A 17295-nucleotide genomic window follows, 5' to 3' on the forward strand; every position below is an offset into this window, starting at 1 on the left:
GTGCTGTCCAGGGCCATGGCTCTCTCTCCAGTGACATAAGGCAGATTCCCTCTGGTTGGATTTTTCCAATAGCTCATTAATACACAGCTGAGTCTGTGACCCAGTGATGATGTGAATGGATCCGTGTTCCCTTTTCCATGCAGGAGATCGAAGGCCACCAACCCCGGACTTGGGACTGGCATCAATGTCAATATGTCTGGAGACCACGTGGACACGGGCACCAGGATGTTCCTAACAGGGTCCCTGAGGGCCTAGGGCCTGTGGGAGACTTCTGTCTCCTGCTGCCACTGCCTCGGGCTTTCACCCGCTGGATTGCAGCCCCCAACCTGCTTGGACCCTCCTAGCAGCCTCTGGTCCTCTCAACATGTGTCCCTGGACGCCTAAGTGTCCTGTCCTCCAGGCTTGTCCCACCTCTGTGGCTCCCAGCTTGCCACATCTAAAGCCCAGGTGGATCCTGCTAAGCAATTTCTGCCCTCATAAGGGGGCACTGCACTTGAAAATGAGCTAAGAAACTAAACATGACCCCATTGTTTATACTGTTGAAGAAACTGGAGCCCAGAGAAGCAAACTGAAGCTAGTCAAGATCAGTCAGGACCAGAACCCTATCTCCTGATTCCCCCCGCTGTGTGACAACCAGGAGGCTGGGGGCTCCATACAAAGGTCTTCCATCCTGTGGGTGAGGCCAGCCTCCTCCTTACTGTCATGTGCTCGTTTATGTCACCCCCTTCTAGACTGGAGGCTCCACCAGTTTGTTCACCACTGTGTCCTCTGCAGCAGGGACAGTGCCTGACACAGAGTAAGTGAAGCATCACTCCTTGTTGAATTGATTAGGAAGCCAGTGTAGGTGTGGCCAAACCACATCACTCAGCCCTGAGTGCCTGTGTGGCTGCAGCAAATGGGACGAGCTGAGCCAGTGTGGCTGGAGTCACACACCACGAGGTGTTGTCCATGTGTTGTCAATGTGTTGGACACAGCTCATTGGAGCAGGTAAGGAACTCGTAGTAGGGACCAACCTGTTCAGTCCCCTTCTTTGTGACACCTGTGCCATCCAGGCAATTGCCAGATTGTAAGGAATTCTCTTGCTTTGGCTCATGGGAGGAAACAAGGCAACTTAGCTTTGGGAATCCATCGGCAGAGGGTGCCTCAGTGCTGGGAGAAGAGGCTCCTCACCCCTGAATCGAGCAAGCTTCCGAGTTGCTTCCTGGAGGGCCCCAGTGAGCCAGCACCGGCAGTGCCCCAGGGTGCGGCCCAGGACAGAGTGGACCCGCACAGCATGTCTCTAGTGAGTGATGGAGGCATGGCAGGGTCTTGCTCAGCAATGGGCAGGGCACAGGGGGCTGGAGCCAGGCCTGAGATGGAAAGTTGTCATAAGCAGACATGAGTCGGCTCTGCGGGCTTTCAAGAGGGCCTGGGCGTCCTATAAGAGCAGGCGGCAGGCAGGAGACAGTCAGGAAAATTACCCTGGTGCCCTTTATGGAACTCCGTTGTTTTTTTTTTTTAACCTAGATCTGTGTAACCTAGCACCCACGTAACCCAAAGACCAAGCCCCAAGCGGTGGGGGCTCAGTGCTGGGGCCCTCACCCGCCCTGGGCCTTGGAAGCAGACAAGCTCATCCCACTCACTCCTGCCTGCACCGTGTGCTCTCTCCTCCCTCCACTCGACTCAGACATCTGTTCCCCACCCACTCCTCCACCACCACCCTCCCCTCTCATCGCCATCCCAGCCGATGTTGTCTGGCTGCACACCCTCCTCCCTACCCCCTTCACAGAGTCATGGGCCCGGGAGTCCATCCTCCCACCCCGGCAGCTTTCTCGGCAGACGGCCTCCCTGCGCCCCAGCGGCCATTTCCAGCCCTGGGTATTTGCTGCCTTTGGCGGCGGCCAGTTCCATTCTTGGACAGTTTTGGCTCTAAGTTCCTAAAACAAGCCTAGTCTGCCTCCTGAGAAGACATGTTGGTCCCAGGTACGTCCTCTGGAGTGCTGTAAACCAGTCCACCCTTTGTTCACATGGCAGCTTCTCTCTCAGACGCCTGGCATCAAAGTGATGTTCACTCCACGGGCACTTCCCCCACACCCAGTCACTCTTTTGTCCCCCACCTCTGCCCTTCCTCTCTGTCACCCCTGCCCTGGCCAGGTACAGAGCCCTCACTGCCTCGTGTGTGCTCCCCCCATTCCTGTTCCCCTCTTCCAAGTCTTCTGCCACAAGATGAATTTTCCCAAAACATGGACTAGCACACATCTCCTTATTGATAGTGGCTTGCAGAGCCCTCACTACTTAACCTGGCATTTTAAGGTCGTCTCTCCTCTGCCTCCAAATTTTGTACAACTGCTCCCTTACACAAAATCCCCAGCTGCCAGCAAACCAGTGAAATTCACTGGCACCAGAACTTTTCCTATCAGTGCTCCTGACTCTGGAATCCAGTCTCCACCCTCTGCTCTCCCTCCTGCAATCCTGTGTTGGCTTTGGAGAGGTCCGACAACCTGAGGCTCTGAGAGGAGCTCCCCCCACACCCTGCAGAACCCAGTCCTCACCTCTGTTTGCAAAGGCTATTTTTTATGAGTCCGATGGTAAGTCCTCGGAGAACTGCCCCACACACCCTTTCGTAGGTGGGTGCTCAAACCATGAATTTTGAGGACAATGATGTGAGAGACCCAGCTGTCAGGACTGCCCGAGTCTCTTCCCCATTTTATTATGCAAGTGTCCCCCCTAAGGGCATGCTTTGGGCTTCTCTGTGTTTCCAGCAGCCTCTGCAGACCACTCAGAGAGCGCTGTCTGTGAGGTCTGAGCCCATCAGGTGCAGGGAAACCACCGCTCCCCTGAGCCAGAGGTGTGGAGAGGGAGGCAGTGGGTTGTGAGGGAACCATCTGGCCACTGGCAATTACTTACTCAGGCTCCCAACTATTTGATCAGGGCTTGAGCTCTTCGCATCTTAACAGTGAGTCCCCAAGTTCTTCCCGAGAACGATTTTCCAGGATGGCTCAGGAGTGGTCACTACCTCCCTGGGCCATTCGTTAAAAAAAAAAGAAAAATGGTCGCATACCTGCCAATTCCCAGGCATTCTTTCTGAACACGGAATTCCTCCTCATGTTCTCAGCTTCTCCTGCTGTTTTCAAGTGCTGTAATTGCTACGTCCCCAATTTCATCTTTCTCCAGCGTGTTTATTTTTCAGGGTGTCTTTTTGCTTTTCTGTACACAGCAGGATGCTTTAGACACGGGCTCCATGGTCAGGAACCCAGGGGCCAGCAGAGTGTAGAAACTGAGGGCTCAGGCCAAACACACAAACCCAGGCCCCTCTGGGCTCTGCCGCCGCCGCTGCCGCCGCTGTGTTTCAGTAATCCGTTCACCCTCCGTGGCAGCTTCCCTCGTGTCCAGGAGTGGGAAACCCATCCACGTGTGCGAGGACTAGACAATGTATGTGTGACATGCTTCGCAGGCACATCTCAAACACACACACCACAGGACTGCCAGTCGTCAGGGACTCTCTGACAAGGTGCGTCCGCCCTGTGTGGCAGGCTGGGAAATGCCCAAGAAGGGCCTTTGAAGGTAGTGCTAGTGAGGACGCATCTGTTAAAAGAGGACATGGAGGCCCTGTTGACTGAACTTGGTCCTAGAGTCACACGGCTCAAAGTTACTAGAAAACCTGTAATACTATCTTGCCTGGTTAGTCAAGGCATTTTCTTGATTGACAGTGTCTATGAGGGCAATCAGGTGATGATAATCCATTTTGTAATTTCTGAGAAGGGGCAGGGCACTGGGGACTATGATAATAACACAGAAGTGCCATTACCCTGTAGAGGCTTGGGAATCTCCCAGGCACCCACCCACCCGCCCCCTCTGGAACTAGGGGAGAACACCCAAAGATCAGTGGCTGAACAAGGACAGATTCTGCCCTGGGCAAGCACCTGATCACCCATAACCCCAAAAGAAAGGCTCAGGTGAAAGGTTGGTCAGCAGAGCATGGCTTAGGCCAGGAAGCCCCAGCAAGGCCTCTTCCTTCCCGAGTTAGTATTGTAGACCACACGGACAAAGGTTACCGTGATCGTGACTCCTTTCCCCTCGCTTCTACCACACAGCTGCAAATCGAGGACGGAAGGGCGAGGGAAGGGAGGACCTGCTGCTAGAGGGGGCCCCAGAGGGCGCTCGGAGTGGAGCCTGCCTTACTAGGCTTAACCCATTGTCTCCCCCATCCGACTAGAAGTCGGCGGGATTGTCACTCCCTTTTGGCAGTGAAGAAACTGAGGCACAGAGGAAGCAGGTTGCCCAAGGTCACACAGTGTGAAGGCATAGCTGGAACTTGAACTCAGGTAGGCTTGCTCTTCGCTTACCTGTTCTGCGTCACCTGCCACTTGGTGAGAGCCTTTCTCCATCACACCACAGAGCCTCCTGACAGGAGCCATTTACAACGCAGAAGAACATTTATACCGCAGAGGGGGAGAATAAGCTGGTTGGAAGTGAAGCAGCACAGAAGAGCTTTGTAGTGGGTGACGGGCAACCCTGCCTGCATGTGAGAATCACCTGGAGAGAGTTTAAGAAACACCAGGGCCTGCGTTTTCCCTGGAGACTCTAGTTAGTTAGTGTAGAGTGGGAGCCAGACACTAGTAGGTTAAAAATCTCCTCGAGTGAAGACCATGCACGTAAAGGCAAGTGGAGAACCACCAACCTCAGCGAGGTTCCCTGGCTCCTGAGGTTCAGTTTCTCCCGGGTTCTTTGTCGGACACATTTGGACATTTAATGACTTACAGCTCCTGCCTTACCCCTTGCTGACAGAATCCTGATTTTGTACAAGTATTGGAGTAGCAATGTGGTCATGGAAGACAGGCCCACCCCCGGAGGACGGGGCCTAATTGCGCCAGGTCCAACAAAGACCCCTCCACCCCCCACCCTGCACATCTAAGAGACAGGCATGTGGCCAGTTCTGACCAATGAGGTGTGAAGGAGCAACCCTTTTGGAAAGATTTTCCTTTTTAAAAGGGAGAGAAGCCCTGGCTGCGTGGCTTGGTTCGAGTATCATTCTGTGAACCATAAAGGTCACAGGTTCGACTCCCAGTCAGGGCACATACCTGGTCGCAGGTTTGATCCCCGGTTGGGGCGTGTACAGGAGGAAACAAATTGATGTCTCTCTCTCACATCAATGTTTTTCCCTCTCTCTTTCCCTCCCTTCCCCCTCTCTAAAATCAATAAATACGAGAAGGGAACCCAAAAAACCCAGTTATCTTCTGGAGGGCGGGCCCCTTGTAGTATAAGCTTCCCCTGCTAGGTGAGTGTTCTAGGAACCCATCTGTATCAGTGCACCAGCTGGCGTTGTTGTGAGAGGCTACGTTCAGCTTCAGTGAATTTTTTTTGAAGACTTTCACTGTGTCTGCCCATCTCATGCTGGGTGATTTACGAGCACACCTGGACATACGGCACTGAGTGTTCAGCGGTTTTTCGGCAACAACGTCAAGCTCCCCGTGCTCCACCCTCACCATTCACCTGATCGCACCCCGAGCAGCTTTTTTTGTTTTCCTGGATGGAAAAAACTCCTCAAAGGGAAACATTTTGCTGATGTGGAAGAGGTGAAACAAAAAATGGCAGAAGCACTAAAAGGCATCAATAATGACGAGTTCAAAAACTATTTGCGCAGTGGAAAAAACACCTTGATAGCTGTAGTGCATCAAATGGAGAGTACTTTGAAGGGGACTGAAGTTTAAACATGTAAGAATAAACACACAATTATGTATAAATTCCAGTTTTGGGGGTCTTCCCTCATAACTTTTTAAATATAAGTAAAAGAGAGAGAAGCTGGGGAAACGCATACCTTCCTCGCCTGCATTTGGAAGGTACACGGCTGAAGTGCGCCTGGAGCTCCCGGAGCCGTCCCGCATCCCTGACGGGAAACCCAGAGCTGCAGACTCTCTCCCGGCGATGGGCCCGCTGCTGGCTTCCCAGACTCCCCAGCCCAGGAACCGCCCGCCTGCAGACTGCCTGTTACTTCCTATGTGCTTCCCATGTGGCAGGGGCCGTCTAAGCACTTCTCCTGTATTACTTATTGAAAGCTGAACAACCCTGAGGCCGGTCCCCTGGTGGTGAGAACGCTGAACACTCCCCCACGCCCCACAGCAGAACTGGCTGCATCCCTTGCATGAGTAGGCTTCCCACCACTTAACACAACTGAGGCACGTCTCTCTGAGACAAACTGACATAATATGTATGTCAGGATGTTTGTATGTCATATGCATGTCATAGTATGTGCTGACAGGATGTTTAAAAAGTAGCCAAAAGAGAGTAAAAGGCCTCAGAGCCAGGGAGTTCTGCATCTACAGACTGCTGGCCCCACGTGCACTGGCTCTCCTTAACAGTCACACTGAGCCCGTGTCAGGACGCGGGCACCTTTCTAGTCACCCCAGAAAGCCTGCTGACTGCCTCTCCCCCACCCTCGCCTTTTACCCCATCAGGGCTCTCTGTACTTGGACTCCATTGTTTCCCTCTCCCCAACCCACCAACAGGATTTGAGAAGAGAAAGGGAGCACCTCCCAGACCTCCCACCAAGCCCAAAACTCGGGAGTGACAGCAAATATATATATATGTATATATATATATAGTTAAAGCTTTTATTTATTTTTAGAGAGAGGAGAAAGGAGGGAGAAAGAGAGGGAAACATCAATGTGTGGTTGCCTCTCTAGCGCCCCCTACTGGGGAACCTAGCCCACAACCCAGGCATGTGCCCTGACTGGGAATTGAACCAGTTACCCTTTGCTTCACAGGCCAGTGCTCAATACACTAAGCCACAGCAGCCAGGGCACAGCAAATACATTTTTTTTCATTTTATTTATTTTTAGAGAAAGGGGAAGGGAGGGAGAGAAACATAGATCAGTTGCCTCTCGCACACCCCCAACCGGGGACCTGGCCCACAACCCAGGCATGTGCCCTGACCTGGTGACCTTTTGGTTTGCGGAACGATGCCCAACCCAATGAGCCACACCAGTCAGGGCATACGGTGACAGCAAATTTTAAAAACTGGAATTTCGAAGCAGTGGTGAGTCCTTAAATATTAGCAATTCCTGTCATCAGCCTGGTTGCGTCTACAAAATGGGCTTTCTTTTCATGCTGTCCTGTCCCCCCATAAGTTTATGAGGTCCACAAAGTCAGGGCCCTTATAGGCTTCTTCTACGGCTCCGCCCCAAGGACCGTTCAGTGTCAGCCCCAGGGAGTTGTGCACGCGCTGTCAAGGCCCACTCAGCAGACACCACCACACTTCCCCTCACCCATTCCTTACTCTCCTTCACCAGTTCTCAGGTTGGTCACCATTGTCTCAGCCCCTTGGTTTGAGCTCAGAGAGAGTGCCACAGGTGTGAGCAGTTTACACAGACTTTATTTCTCACCCATGGAGCACAGGAAAATCTGGGCAGGCAGAGGTGTCACAGCCGCCTCCCCTGGTTCACAGACAGGCCTGAGGCTGGGCGGTGAGGGAGAGGGATCCTATTCCTACTGCAGGTTGCTAAGGGTTTTCACGATGACACTGTTCTTGGGTCTATTTACACCATGGAGTGTGGGGAGGGTCCATTTCTGACACTAAAAATATATACTTTGGAATCTCTAAAACAAAAATATCTCTATCTCTACATGAAACCTACTAGAAAGAAGAACTTAGAAAACAAGGGCAATGTACCAGCACCTCAAGTTGTCCCCTCCCATGGGAAGCTGCTGTGTGCTCTCCGCCACCCCACTAGTTTGGGAGGGCAGCCAAATCGAACCGATCAGAGATAAATGCAGGCAAATAAGAGGGAGCCTTATCATCTTGGAGTGAATGTGGGAGAAGGGAGCGGGGAGGAGGATTTTGGCCTCTTTTGCAGGAGTAATTGCATATTCAGCTTGGTGCTCCTGTTTCCGAAGTTCCTGCACGTGTGAAAACCTGCACCTGGTGGGGGGGCGGGGCGCACTGCAAACCTGCTCAGAGGCCCCAGCTCTGCTGACGTGGTCGGGGCCCAGAAAGTGCCGTGGGTGGGTTCTCCCTCTCTCGGGCAGGATTAATGCCATCAGCCAGAAGAAAAGGTTCTGTGTTCGTCAGTGCTGAAAGTGGGCTTGGTTGAAGAAAAATGTCATTCCTTTTCTTTCCAGAAGATTAGAAACCATTCCACCCCCTGCAGCACAGTCTCCTGAAAGCACTGTGCCTGCAGACGAATCATTCCAGGTCCCGGGTTTTCCTGTGGAAACGATCCGCACAGCACTCCTCCCTCTGCTCACGCTTCAAGCAGTGATGGACCCAGCTACTTCACACCACTTTGGGTTACGAAAAAATTAGCCTCCTTTCTGGTAAAAAAATGTCAGCGGAGTCAACTGCCCATTCCCTATAATCAATGTAAGAGACCAGGGTGCCAAGAATCATAAAAAATAGATTTTGGTAGAAAAAAATCACTTCTATTTGGTCTTAGAATGTCTTTTCTGTTTACACTGAAATATGGTCAAGCCTGAGGGCTTGAGAATCCAGAGACCCTCATCCCAAGTAAGAAAAATAACCATAATGTCCCCTTTGTGAGAAGCTCCAGAACTATTCAACCTCCTCACCGCTCTCACCACCCTCAAAACTGGAGGTGTTTTTTAGAGCCTCTGATCAAGAACCCCTATCCAAGGAGAATTTAAAAGGCTGAGAAACAGGCAGGAAGAAGAGGAAAGGGTGCTTGAAAAAGCTGAGTTAGTAAAAGGGGTGGATCTTGGATGTCTTTTTTGGCCAGCTAAGGCCCACAGGAAGGACGTCTCCCTTAGGGGAGGCCCGACAGCTCCAACCAAAAGAAAGTCAAGAAGGCTGAGAACATTCAATACAGGGCTCCTGAATGTCTTGCCAGGATGGGACTTGGAAACCTGATAAGTCCCAGGGAACTGCAGTAACAAACTAGCAAACACTGTTTAAAATCCTAGTGTTACCAGTAGACAGTCTGTCTGGAGCTCTGGAGAGTCTCCCCCATTGGCCAAGGTGGCGGTAGGGGGCAGTTCTTACACTGAGCATGGGGAAAGCTAGAAATATCCATTGAAAGGGCCCAAATGCAGAAAACTAGCAAGATAATTGAATAGAGAAAAAGCCCTCCTCTGCCTTGTACCTGATTGGGGGTGGGACCAGGGGAAGGCAGGCACATGTGCTATAGAAGTTAAAATGGTACAGGGGAGATGCTAGACCGGAGTACTGTCAGTCTAGCCTGGGGAAGGAAGGGATTGGTTGGGAGGTGGACCCATCCAAAGTGCACGGGAGTGTTGGAAGTTGATTGGTCATTTTGAGAAAGTACCTGGTCCATACCATACCCAAGCCAATATAATCCCAGGGGAACAAAGAGGCTCCTGGGCTCCTGACCTGGACTCGTACTGTGCACTGGCCTGATCTCCCCAGGGGCCTTGACAGCCACATGGCCCATGGCCTCCAGGAGGGAGCCTCTCTCTCATGCCTGCCCGGCGGTACACTAGTGCATGCATCTGTGCAACTCTCTCAACTGGAGCACGCAACCACGTGACCTGGCAGGGCCATGTGGGCTCCACACGTAGGCTCTAGGAGGGGGCCTGAAACGGACAGCAGTGGGAACAAGCTAAACTACCTGGATGGGACTAAGACCACTTAGCAGCCACCCGCGGGCTCCAAAGGACTGTGCTTTAAAATGGAGCAGGAACTCTGAGCACTGGCTTTTGTCTTGGTCTTGCTGAGGACGATTGGACTTTTTCCATAGTGGAAAGAGGAGATGGGCTTTGAGATGGGAGTCTGCCATTCTCCCAGACCACGCAGCACCTGAATAAAACCTCTTTCCTTTTGCACCAGCATCTGCCCCATTAGTTTGGTTTTTATTGTGGCAGGCAGCTGGACCTCCATTTTTTGTTCAGTTACACTAAGAGAAGGTGCTAACTCTCTTGCAAAAGAAGAAATTTAGAGAAGTTGATAAAGTAGCAGAGAGAACACACTGGGTAGTGCTTCTTATGCTAGTTAAAAGGAAAGCTAGGGGACCTGGGCCAATCCTCCTATGCTCCAGGAAAACGTGGAGACTCAGAACATGAACGCTGAAATCAATGGAGAAGATGCAGGGAGAATTGCTGACTCTGGAGAGGAAAGTCTGGAGAGTTGAGCAGGTAGCAAATAAACTAGAAGTGGGAACTGTCTGCTCTGAATGACCAGAAACCACAGCTTCCTAGATCAGAGACCTCTTGAAAGTCACAGTGGTCAGAGCCTGAGATGAAGCATATGCCAATATTTTATGAAACATTTGTGACTAACTTAAAAGCCAGTGACATCCCAGACGAAGAGAAATAGCAAATGTTCACACTGCCTTTTGGTTCACTAACTACCCCTCTATCCTAAAGGCAAATTTATATGGATATGGAGACAGGAAAAAGAGCTGTCTGTGGTAAAGACCAGACCTCCTGATTATTCCATCATCAAAAGTCTGAAGTCATACATAGCCACAAAGAGCTAGCCTGCATTTTATGTAATCAAACATACCTGGCAATTCCACAGCATATTTCCGCTGGTCTTTACCTTCTCTCTGGGCCCCCCCTAAAAGTTGCGGGCTAGGAAGTAACCCACACTCTTAGCAATGCCAGTCCTTTGGCCTTTGGACCAAGATTGCACTTGTCATCGCTTTCTTAAATCCCTGGCCTCCACATGACCAGCTCCTCAGGGCCCTGGCCCACCGACACTCAGCTGCTCCTGAAACGTGCCCTGGCCCTAAAAGAGGCGGAAGGCTCCTCTGGCCCAGGCAAACCTGGGCACGGAAAGCACCTCGCTGCCTGCCTTGCTTTCTACCCCTAAGTCAGTTTCTCCTTATTGTTGGCTTAAACACCTTTTTCTGTAGACTAATCAGTCTATACTTATCCTTGAGCCGTTCTGTTGGAGAAGTCTGAGAGGGGAACTCCTGCGGGGGGAGGAGGGGGTGGTGATATTAGTTTGATGTCCCCGCAGCCCAGGTGCACAGGCTGTTTGACAGGAGCGATGAAAGCTTACATATAGACTCATTTGTCGGCACACACACACGCATATGCGCATGCGCGCTGCTGCAGCTCCACCCCCACTCCCCGTCTCCCACCCCAAACCTGGCCCAGCTCGGCTCTGCCACCACGCTCACCCGCCACAAACCGAGCAAGGAAGCGAGGCCTGAGATCGAGTGTTGGGTGGGAGCTGGGAAACGAGAGAGAGCAAGACTAGGGACTGATTCCCACCACTGAGACGTAGCAGAAATGAGCCCGGCTATTGTTTGAGAAAAATCTAATGACCTAAAAATACTGGCATACCCTTCTAAAGCAGCTAACTAACGTCCCTAAGGTGCAGCAGCCTGGGAGGGTTTGACTTGGGAGGACTCGAAAGGAACCGCTCTGCACGGAGTTCACTATGGCAGGCTCCCTACTCTGAGGAAGCCTGGCAGACTCAAGACATCAGTGTATCAGGAGAGAGATTTTTCTGAGTGACATTGTTACCTAGTCTTGTTGCATAAAGGGCTTTTTCCTCTTACATTCCCTATAGCCACGCTGAGGCTGGGGGAACCGGTGACACAGTCACCAGCCTCCCTACAATGAGGTGGCAGGAGAAGATGGGAGGGGCAAGACGGAGGGAGAGCACAGGGGTGTTCTCAGGAAACAAAGGTAAGAAAGGGCGCAAGCTCAAGGAATCAGTCAGTGGTAGAGGAGCAGAGAAAGCTGGCAGGAAAGCTTTTCTCATTGATAGGTTGCCTTTTGATTCTTCTAAATTAGGTAGGTAAATGGGTACAATTATTGCATCTACCCTAAAATGACAACATGTGAAGCTTTGGCTCACAAAGATTTTAATGCCCCTATAGTTGAAAGAATTCCTATTCCTGTCTGTGCCACATGAAAGGAAGTTGAAGCTGTTCCTAAACCAGCCTTGTAAGGAGAAGATCAGAAACACCAGGAACAACACCCACAACTCAAAGGGACGGCACCGAACATTTGAAAGCAGCGTGAAGTTCAGTCTCAAATCAGACTGCCGCTTGTTTACAGCAGACCTCCGTTCTGAGTGGGTGGTGTCCATCCCATACCAGTTGTTAAATATTTTGAAAATCATCTGTGGATTAAAATAATTATGGCTTTAAGAAATAGGGAATATGAAAGAAATGCAGGATTCCTTCACTAGCACAGGTCCTTAGAGTAGGCCTACAATACACTAATATATTTTGAGTTAAAGAATGCAAAATTCAATAAAAGTATGTAGCCGCCTCTGCACCTACGAGAGTAGGGCGCATTGAGAGAATGTCGCACTGTACAAAGGTTTTCCAGGACGGAAAACCAACATGATTGGATTCCCTGGGTGTTGACTTGCTTGCTGGTCACATTCTATGTGCAAAGGAAGGGAAGCTCTATACATACTGGAGCCTGAACAATTGATATACATTGCAAAAGAGAAGAGAAAAACTATAAATATAGTTGTAAACTAAACACCAAAATTAATTTTACCACTTACAGTTCCTTTCCCAATGTGGCTTTTCATATCTGAGAGCCAGACATTTGTCAGCCAACAGCAATTCCTGATGTTGAAGAAACCACATGGCTGAAGGTGGCTTTGGTCCATTGAGTTGATGATGGTTGCTACTAAGGCAGCTAAGGAGACATTACGTAAGCACTTGGACTTCTCCAGGAATGGAATCAAATGTGTCCTCCAGAGACAGCAGCAAGACACGGATGTTTCCACAACATGGCCAGTAAACACACCTTGTCTTCCTTTCTACTCACAAACAACTCTCACCAAACCTTTCCCAAATATCTAGAAAGCAGACACTATGACAAATTTTCAGCCTACGAAGTCCTGCCTAGTGTCTAAACTAATTCCTTTTGTAGCAATTTAAGTTCAGTCTCTTACTCTATCCTCGATGAAACCAAGAGAAGCTCCTCATCCTCACTTATCATCACTGGTTTTTCCTGTCTGAGCGGAACAACTCCGATGTCCCTCCTGGCCCTTTCATCATCCAGGGATCTTGCTGAGTTATGCAGTCTGCTCCTGGGGAACAATGAAGATGCACCCAGGTCAGAGGTGTCTTCTGGCCGCGGTGACGGGAACTGCCTATGCCCAGGTCGCTGACCTTCCTGACAGCCTCTGAGTCTGACCAGCGTCCCCCAGAGCAGGCAATTCAACCAAGGCCCAGGGCTGCCTAGGAGCCTACAGACCCTGTGGGACTGGAGAGCCTTCCCTCTTCTCTCTGCTCCCACTCCCTTCCCCATTCTTTAGGAAGAGGAACCTTGCTGAAGGAATCCTCAATGGCAGAATGGATCCACATGGCTGGGCAGGCCAGCAGAGAGTTTCAGAGAAAATGTCTGGAAAATGGGAAGCTGGGTCTTCAATGGTGGCAGTTCTGAAGAGAAAGACAAGAGGAGAAGTACCAACAGGAGGTGGCCTTCTGCTTCCACATGCCCCTCTGGCTGCTGGTGTGGGGTGGCCGGATGCCCTTCAGCGCACACCATGAATGACTGAATGCGTCGGCCTGGTTTTGACTCGACCAAGGACAGGGCCAGACTTGGTCTTGCTCCTTCTCTGAGAGATTCGCCATCTTCTCCGTAACCAGAACTTCCCTGAGGCACCTCACGGCCCAAATCTTCCATCCCAGCAAAGACTTTTAGTTGAAGAGACTGAATAGAAGTGTTACAATTAGACAAAAAGGGAACACATGATTCATTGCTGCTTTTAACACAATACTTTGAAGATGTCACCACCATTTGGATCTGGCTATATTTTAAGTTCATTTACAAGTAGACTAGTTCTCAACTAAAAATAACCTTGTGTGTTATACATTTCAACAGCTGCCTGGATTTTCCTCTGAAGGAAACAAGATTCTATATTTCACTCACATTCAGCACAGATTTACTTTAACCCATTCGATGAATAAATAACCAGTTTCTCAGAGCAGCTTTATGACAGAGGCCGTTGGTTTCATCCCCATTTTCCTGCTAAGTAAACTGAGAGCCAGATACAGCGGCCTGCCAGATTCGGCATGGAATTCACAACTAAACTAGGTCTCCTCATTTCCAGCCTACTCCTTTTTTTTTTTAACTAGAGAAGTTGCCTTTAATAAAATCTAAGATCTCCCCTTCATTTATCTGACTAACTAAACTGGAATGGCGTCGGGACTAAATCATTCAATGTGGGTGCACGGCCTACCTCACTGCAGGCAAAGAGCCTCAAGTCCTTCCCCGCCCGGCACCGCCCTGACTAAACGTGGTCCGTGCCACTGACGAGCCGCACACAGAGTGTAGTTTCCAAAAGACGAACACAGGTGCCATTTAATATTTCAAAATCTTTGCTTGGCTATAATTCTCATGACGGAATTGTGTCAATACTATCAACACTATCTGAATATTTTAGCAACTTCCCAGTTTGTGTGGTTGCAGGAAACAAATGCTCTGTAGATTTCGAAATGGGGACTAGAAAGAAGATTAAGGGAACTAAATAGACAAAATAAATTTACATCCCCAAATAATTCCATCTTGACTTTGGACCTGTATAAATGGGCAGCTCAAAACAGTGTATCTGTTCAAATGGTTAGAAAACATTTTTACTTTCCTTAGGCTTACAGTTGTTCTTGCGAGATTAGTAGCAGTCCTGGAAGGGATATTTATTAGACAAGTTCAATTTTACAACTAAAATGCCTTTTACTTTCAACATGACTACTATTTTTAAAAGCCAGAAATAAAGAAACAGCATTATAGTTCTCTTTACCTCTTTTCCTTTGTAGTCCCGGAATTCATACTGAGAGCTTTCCAGACTGTGGTTTTAGGCATTTCGTCAGATATATTGATCTCAGAGGGGTCACACCTGAAATGAATACTTAGGACAGTAAATGCCAGACATACCAGTAAAATCCATACCTCAGTCTATAACGACCACCACCCAGCAGAGGGTCTGAAGGCCCAGCTAACAGCTCTCAGGAGTGCTGGGAACCAGATGGTCGGAATGTAGAGGCAAGGTGACCCATAAGGTGCCGAGGGCTGGGCTGATGTGCCAGGTGGCGGCCAGCCCTGCCCCCACAATTCTGCACTCCTTCCGGAGACCACCCTGGGGATGCTGAGGACAGCACTGAGATGTCAATAGTGGTAGCATCAGGAGCTCCCACTTACTGAGCGTTCGCTGTGTGCCAAGTATGGGGCTAAGCATTCTTCATTTTCTCAATTACATGGCCAAATGTTTTACATTTGTAGTTAACAAAGGATTTTTACAGTATATTATCTTAACTGCCACAGATTCAGAGATGATTAACATCCTCATTTGAAGGTGCAGAAACCAAAGCTCCCAGGGCTAAGTGACCATCCAAGGTGAAACATCAGTAAGCAGAGCACTAAGACCTTGGATCCAGTCCTTGGCTTTCTGGAACCCCAGAGTACTCTGAAGTTCTCTGTAAGCCAGACTGTCTCCTTCCACAAGGCCGAGAGAGAAGGCAGCAAGCATTCTCCTAGCAGAGGAGGAACATCGCTCCTACTTTGCTGCCAGAGAATTCAAGGCCTATGGCTCCTAGAACACCCTGTAGAAAGCTTATTAAGGTCCAAAGATTCCATTTCTTCTGGGATCAGTTTAAGAAACAAAAAGTCAAACCCATAGTAACAGAGAGTAAAATGGTGGTTGGCAGAGGCTGGGTGTGGAGGAAGGGAAGACAGCAATCCAAGGGTGCGAAATTTCAGTTCCAAGATGAATGAATTCTGAAGACCCATGAACAGCATGGCGACCATGGTTAATAACAAAGTACTGCACACTTGAACTTTGCTAAGAAAGTGGATCCCACGCTCTTACCACAGAAAAAGAAAAGACTGGTGACTGTAAGAGGTGATGGATGTGTTATCAGTTGGATTATAGTAATCATTTCACAATACGTACATACATCAAAATTTTTTAAATGTTCAAAGACAAGACTTTCCTCACTTCCACTTCAGTATAAACCACAAGCAATTCAATGATTCAGCAATAAATTATCCAGGATTTAGGTGACCTAGATCCCCTCTCTTCCTTTTCTGCCCTCTCTTGACCTCTGGCTTCTTTCTGCTTGTGTGTATCTCTAACTGAGAGGAAACAAAATGCCAGCAATGATACCACAGATGGACCGATTAGGCTTCCTGCGACCTGTGGTGAGCAAGAGCTTCAATAGAGAAAGGGGCTGAAACCACTGGCAGAAATAAGGAATTTTGTGCTCTCGGTTCAGTTGCCCCTTGGCTCACGAAACTGTAGGTGCCACGAGCCAAGCTGGAATGGGCTGTCTCTGCCCATCCCCACAGGCCTGCCCAAACTTGGGGGTTTCATGGCTGCCAGGCTGAGAACTCTCTGAAAACAAGGATCATGGATCCTATTCATCTTTGGAAGGTAGCAGAGAAAGGCAGAAGCAGCTCTGGTTTGAGGAACACACAGACTAGGTTTTGAATCTTAAACTGTCTGCTTTAGCAGCATTATGACCTCAGGCAAATTACCTGAAACCATTTGAGCCTCAGTTTCCTCACTGAACAAATGTGGGTAATAAGACTTACATCAGAAAGTTGTTGTAAAGATTAAATGAGAGCACACAGTAAATCTTCTAGCATAGTCCTGTCACGGAGAAGGCACTCAGTACGCGGGCTCTCCCTGTGATTCCCAGCACTGGTCTGGTGCCTTGCATGTGGCCAGGCAGTAAACCGTGAAGGGAAAAGGTGTTTTCACGTGTTGGAACTGGGAGGCTGAGTGTTAGCTCTTTATACCAGTAGCTGCAGTTGTGACCCACCCCCCCCAACACACACACAAAGCCAGACATTTATAGAATAACCAAAACAGTCAACTCCTTGGTGTTGTGAGAATTTTACCTGAAACTGTTGTTCTTTCCAGGACTGCTTAGTAACTTCCTGCTCTCTAAGGGGAACTTGTCTCCCCCCATTTCTAACATTTTCTCAGCCTCCTGGAAGAAAAGGAGATGTCATTATATCATGGACCGAGTAAAACCCTAAGTCAACACCACGTCATTTTTTCTTCTATCACCACAATTTCTACCTAATTTTTCTCACATTTTTAATAAAAAAGTATAATTATGTTCTTTCCTAGATTTAATTCATCACAAAAAGAGAGACCACTAAGTGTTTGTACCTACAGAATGGTATTTCTTTTAAATCCTGAATCTAGACCGAACTACCAATTTACTGGAAACACAGGGCAGATGACCATGTTAAATGACCCCAAGGGACACATTTAGTAAAATCTAAATGGTGGGAAACCCTATAGGTCAAAGACCCAGTTTTTTCAACAAAAATTAAAAAGGACAGAAGGGGAACTCCTAAACAGATTTAAGAAACATATCGACCAATGGTAGTATATGGGTCATATTTGGATCCTGA

General features: G+C 49.2%; 1 protein-coding gene across 3 annotated transcripts in view; it reads right to left on the reverse strand.

The window, feature by feature from the left end:
* Nucleotides 1–8712: 8712 nt before the first annotated feature.
* The window catches only part of SLC4A8 (solute carrier family 4 member 8), a 74637-nt gene continuing 66054 nt past the window's right edge, over nt 8713–17295 (reverse strand). For all 3 annotated transcript variants that reach the window (XM_053921480.2, XM_053921479.2, XM_053921481.2), the window contains 3 exons: nt 16771–16862; nt 14672–14767; nt 8713–13584 (listed from right to left, as the gene is read on the reverse strand). In XM_053921480.2, coding sequence (XP_053777455.1) covers nt 13572–13584; nt 14672–14767; nt 16771–16862 — 201 coding nt within the window. In that variant the 3' untranslated portion in view covers nt 8713–13571. The remainder of the gene's footprint in view (nt 13585–14671; nt 14768–16770; nt 16863–17295) is intronic.

The sequence above is a fragment of the Desmodus rotundus genome, chromosome 3, assembly GCF_022682495.2.
Source record: "Desmodus rotundus isolate HL8 chromosome 3, HLdesRot8A.1, whole genome shotgun sequence".
Taxonomy (NCBI): domain Eukaryota; kingdom Metazoa; phylum Chordata; class Mammalia; order Chiroptera; family Phyllostomidae; genus Desmodus; species Desmodus rotundus.